This window comes from Pinus tabuliformis, chromosome 1_1, assembly GCF_031772625.1.
Source record: "Pinus tabuliformis cultivar Carrire ecotype Pingquan chromosome 1_1, CPIR1, whole genome shotgun sequence".
NCBI classification, from domain to species: domain Eukaryota; kingdom Viridiplantae; phylum Streptophyta; class Pinopsida; order Pinales; family Pinaceae; genus Pinus; species Pinus tabuliformis.
The window spans coordinates 581475294-581481146 of record NC_142297.1 but is presented as its reverse complement, the minus strand read 5'-3'; the positions used below and the strand labels follow the sequence as shown (position 1 = coordinate 581481146).

At 37.9% G+C, this 5853-nt stretch overlaps 1 protein-coding gene across 1 annotated transcript; it reads left to right on the top strand.

Moving 5' to 3' along the window:
* Nucleotides 1-3988: 3988 nt before the first annotated feature.
* On the top strand, nt 3989-4944 carry LOC149214580 (uncharacterized). The gene is made up of 2 exons (XM_089390929.1): nt 3989-4765; nt 4813-4944. Exons 1-2 carry the CDS (start codon nt 4298-4300, stop codon nt 4825-4827), a joined length of 483 nt encoding a protein of 160 aa, XP_089247055.1. The 5' UTR covers nt 3989-4297; the 3' UTR covers nt 4828-4944.
* The last annotated feature ends 909 nt before the right edge of the window (nt 4945-5853 follow it).

Sequence of the window (5853 nt, the reverse complement as noted above, 5' to 3'; positions counted from 1 at the left end):
CCTAGCCAAAACATTGGCTCCTAAAATCCCGTTAAATGAGTTATGAGGTTCTATTTATCACAAGAGGGGTGACTCTTCAACTCCCCTTTGTAACCTTTGGACTACCCTCATGACTCTGCAACTTGTTTAGAAAAAGACTCATTACATTACATCATGACTCTTCATATTCCAATATTGACACTTGGAATTTCACTTACAACATAATTACAAATAATATTACAATTTACTCTTGTACCCATATAAGACAAAATAGTGTAGAGACAACTTAACAATCTAAAAAGACAAAACACTATGATGCTTGAGTTTGGGGAAAATCTAGCTCAACAACTCCACTTGATGCTTCTTGGTCACATATTGGTGCTAAGCTTGGTACTATACAATGACATCCCCAAAATACATAATGGTGTTTGGCTGGAAGCAGACTATAGCATCCATAGCATCCAGGTACAATGACTTGGAGCCAGTTTTAACATCCCTCTTGAGAAAGAGCAACATTGTTATAATTTGGACAGGACCACCGATGTAATTTTACATGTTCTGTTTGTTCATCTCCAAATCCTCCTTGGTGGAAATTTGTCTCAGCTGCTCCAAGTACTCTTCAATCTCCTGCCTGAATTGGTGTCTGTGTTTGGCTTCAATGAGCAATCCAACTGATGGGATCTTGTGTGTTTTCACCATGAAATCCAAACTGTTATATAACTGTACATATGAGGCTTGAATACTTCCAATGAATGAGGCAAGTTGCTTGTTGTTCTGAATCAATATTTGAAATCTTTCTTTCTCTAGCTCTGCCTATGGCTTCATTTTCTTTGGAAAGTTAAGTGGTGCCCCTTTATATCGGATTGTCCATTCCTACACAATGACAACGACAACTTGTACCTTCCTTTTGACAAAGTATCTGCTTTGCTGCTGCAACCATGCAAGTGAAAAATTTCCTTATGTATGGTTATGATAGCCTTATAAAGGCCCCACATGGTCTCACCGAGTGTCGTTGCTTTCATTTCCTCCAAGTAGACCTGTGCAGAGAATACATTTTGTGCTTCTACATGGAGTTGTTCTATCTCTTTCCAGGAAAACTATAAGTTATGTGCCAATTTCTTATTCTTGACCATCAAATACTGAGTGTTTGATCTTTCTGCACCTGCAAAGTCCAAGTTGGCTTCGGCAATGGCATTTGGATGCTTGCTTGTTTCCACCACTATCACGCTTTCTATATTTAATGTAGGTGATGCATGATCATCCAGAAAATGGTTTCTTCATACTTGTACAATTCTCTTCTGGAATTCATCATAAGACAAATTGTACAAGTCCATTACTGGATCATTATCAAGAGGAATAACATCTCCTTCTTCGCTTGAAGCTAAGTCTGCTGCTGGAGGTGATGGAGACTGAATGGTGATCTGTGGTGCACTCGGAATTAGGTCAACATCTTCATTCTGTGGCTCTAATTTGAACTCCATGTATGCAACTTCAATTAAATTTTCAATCTGCTGAGAAAGCTCCTGATCATGCATCTATTCACCCTCCTCCTCTATTGTTGGCTATTTCTCTTCATACTCTTCAACCTATATTGACATTGTTTCTTCTTCTATGTCACCTTTCCTTTCTTCTTCTTCCTGCTTCTTATTTTCTTCTTGTTCTTTCCTCCTCAACTCTCGTTCTTCCTTCAGTTCTTGTTCTGCATGCTTCAATCTTAGTTCTGCTTCGTGCAAGCTATGATTTTCTCTCTTCCTCCACTCTACTCTTTGTATCTCTGCTTCCTCTTCGCTTCTACTGCTAACTCTGCTTTCAGAAGGATTGAATCTTCTTTCATTTTGCAACTTTGTTGTCCCCCTAGAATATCAACAACCTTTCTATTTCCCTTATCATGTACAAGATTGTTGCTTTCTGCTGGTGCCGCTTCTAGAGTTATCCTCTATATTTGCCTCAAGGCTCTTTGCTGAAAGAGATTCATTAACTTTCTTTCATGTTAGTGTTGATACATTTTTTTATAAAAAATTGAGTGTCTGCATACAATGGAAAATCTAGTGATGTTTGCTTAATTGCTTCCCCAGTACTTCTTTAATTGGTCTCTTTTGAAGTAGCTCTCTTTAGTTGCATGGTAACAATTACTACTCAAGGGAAGTGCTTCATAAGTGTGGTACCCGTGGGACAAAAATAAAACTCATGGCAGGAAAACATTAGCTTCAACAAATCTACCTTCAAAGGATGATCAAGCAGCAAATCGAGAAACTAGAGAGAATGATTGCACATTTTTTATCAACAAGGGAGATTGGTTGACTATGAGAACTACGCATTGCACAGACCGAGAAACCAAGGATGAAGCTTGAGGCTTGGGACTAGACAATGCATAACCATAGCCTAGGAAAATATTGGGAGAGATTCCACATTTGGCAGTCTCAATGGCCAAGGTGACAGGTTGACCCTTAGAACTGCACAGTGCATAGCTAGGGCTAACCTGTAATGTGCAATGCATAGTTCCAGAGGAAAATCTTGTGGCTTGAGCCTTAGGATTGTGCAGTGCCCAGCTGGGCAAGGCAACATATGGCCAAAGCAAGTGAAAATATTTTCGGTGGAAGTATGAAAAAATGAGAAAAAGTGAATCATGATGTGAGCTTGAGTGGAAAAATTACTAAGTATGAGTGAATCAATGTAGATCAAGTGCATAAAATAATCAAATAGAAGGAAAAATATGTGAGGAGATTCTCCGCAATGGCGACCATTAGTGAAAAAATAGGAAAACTAATGCAACACTTGTGAAAGGAAAACAAAAACTTAGAACAACACTTCTACAAGTTAAAATAAGTTGAAACACCAGCAACCATGAAGAGAAATAAGTAAAACAACACTCACACAAGTGAAACTCACCTGGAAAAGCAATGACGACCGTATCGAACGTTCCTTAATCTCCTCGAGAATGCTAGAGCTCTAAGATCGTATGTGCAAATGAGTTCTAGAGTCATCAATTAACTAGATTTGAGCAAATGAGGGTTTATGATGCCCATGCCTAAAATCAAGGAAAAGTGACACTTGTTGGAAACTTCTAAAAATAGAAATGTGCCACCTTCATGAAAGTAATAATAGATCACTATTTCCTAGGGATGTTTTTTTCCCTTTAGTTTTCTTTCTTTTCTAGGGAAACTTGCCATGCACGCTAATGGGAAATATTGCGCATGTTATGAATATAATTCATAACAATTAAATAAATAAAATAAATATAAATATTATATAATTAAATATTAATTAGGTTAAATAGTCATTAAGTTAAGTGGAAAGACATGTTTAAAAGACATGCCCATTCACGAAAGGTCACCTGCTGAGGTATAAAAGTAGGGCCTCATTGTAACATTCAAATCATCTTATATCATCATATACAATTTTAAATATTAATAAATTATTATTACAAATACCTGTGTGTATTTTAATATATTAAAGCCTTTAAGCTATCAGTTTTTGTGCTTCAGCATAGTTTTTATGCTACAGTGGTATCAGAGCCATGACACACGATATAATCATGCAGGCATTTAAACGTAGTTCTCTGCACAGTGTGCCATTACGTTCACATCTTGATTACATTGAACAGTTTAGTATTCAAGAAGCATTTCAACGTTTAGAAAAATCATGTGCAGAAGTTAAAGTATGTATAAAGGAAATCAATAATAAGGAAGATGGTAGTGAAAGTGAGGGAATAGAATAAGGTGAAGCAGGAGAAGAAGATGTTGACCAGAATGATGATAATGATTCCAATGAAGCTGATATTAATGTCAAAGAGGATGAAGTCCTTAAAAATACAACACTTAAACATGTAGAATCCATAAAAGAAGATAAAGCATGTCTGGCTATGAATTTAGTTGTGGGGCAATCTGATAATCAAGAATCAAGGCACACTTTACTTACTGCTCCTAACAGGGATGTGTCTTCAATTGAAATTGACATGACAAAGGACCTCAATAATGAAAAATTGGTGTTCTGTAACGACGAAGGAAGTGTTTCAGGCATTGGGGTAAGGGTTGTCGTCGATCTCAAGGAGGGAGATGTAATCGCTACAATACCAAAGAAGGCATGTCTCACCATTAGGACATCAGCGGCTGGTCATATGATAGAAGAGGCCGAGCTGGGGGGCGCCCTGGGTCTGGTTGTAGCTTTCATGTACGAAAGGAGTAAGGGAACCAATTCCCCCTAGTACGCCTACCTCCAGCTTCTGCCTCACCAGGAATGCGTTCCCTTAGTTTGGACTGTTGATGAGGTGGATACCCTCCTCGCAGGCACTGAACTTCACAAGGTAGTTGAGGAAGATATGAAACTTTTCCATGAAGACTGGAAGGAGTCTGTTGCCTCGCTCACTGCCTTGGATCCAATTGAATTTCCAAGAGATTGGTTTTTTGTTGAACAGTATTTTGCAGCAAAAACTATTGTGGGATCACTTGCATTTGAAATTGATGACTATCATGGTTTTGGCATGGTACCTTTGGCAGATTTATTTAACCATAAGACTACAGCAGAGGATGTTCACTTTACCTTAGTGCCCATCGATTACAGTACTGATATAGACAATCCTGAAGCATCTTATAATGATGAAGAGTGTAATACAAGATCATGTAGTGACATTTCCAATTGCGTGCATTCTAAAACTGATACCGGCTTATCTCAAAGCTTCAATGGAAATGACAATGATGACATTAAGGGCACATGCTTCTCAAGTGCAGGAAGCAGCAGTGAGGTTCTGGAAATGATTCTAGTGAAGGATGTCAAAGAAGGAAGTGAGGTTTTCAATATGTATGGTACCTTAAGCAATGCTGCTTTGCTACACAGATACGGTTTCACTGAACCAGATAACCCTTTTGACATTGTCAATATCGACTTTGATCTTGTCATAGACTGTTGTTTATCATCCTTATCTAGCCGGCATGTACGGGTTCGTGTGGCTTTGTGGAGAAGATTGGGTTGTACTGGTTGCAGCAGTCAGAATTCTGAATACTTTGAAATCTCTGCGAGTGGGAAGCCCCAGTTAGAGTTACTTATACTTCTTTACATCGTCCATCTTTCAGATGAAGCATATCAACGGTTGTATTATGTTTCTCCTCAACATAGTCAGAGCCTTTCTGATGTGAAAAAACATGTATATTTCTCCAGCCATGTGACTAAGATGGAAGCCTCTCATTATAGAGTTAAGACAAAAGGGCCCTATTTTGGTTCTAATGGGACGAATATTAATAATGGTAGCTATGTCATGCTTTGTTCCTGCACCTCCACCTACACATCACGTCCCTTCCACCCATATTTTCCACCCACTGCCACAGAACCACACATCACCCACCTTATTCCCCCACATCTGCATCGGTTGCAGATTCACCGTCTCAGCACACAGACAAATCGAAGGTTGGTGCGTGGCCGTGCTACGTTACGGAGTAAAGATTTTGGACACCCTCAGTGTATTGACAACGTGGATATTAGATGTCTCTACAACACTGCATAAAAATACGACTACGACATCAGACGTGACTCAATCAACTAGCGTGTGCAGACAACCAATGCAACCAATCCATTCGTAGAAATTAAAATTTTCATAAAGTTTTTATTATAAACTTTATAATTATAAAATTTTAATTACTATTTAATTAATAAAAAAAATAGACTTACTAAAAGAATTATAATTATTAAAAAAAATAAAAAAATCCAAGAAAGTATTATTGATGACCTATAAGATGAGAGGATGGTCAGATTATAGACATTGAGATGACATACACTAAGTGAGGAAAACCCCCAACGTTAAATCTTTGAGGACAAAGCTTCTAAAGGAAGGGGCTATGTTATGAATATAATTCATAACAATTAAATAAATATAAATATTAA

What these genes read in the sequence shown, in the direction of transcription:
- LOC149214580 (XM_089390929.1), top strand. Translation starts at nt 4,298, where the DNA reads ATGAAACTTTTCCATGAAGACTGGAAGGAGTCTGTTGCCTCGCTCACT.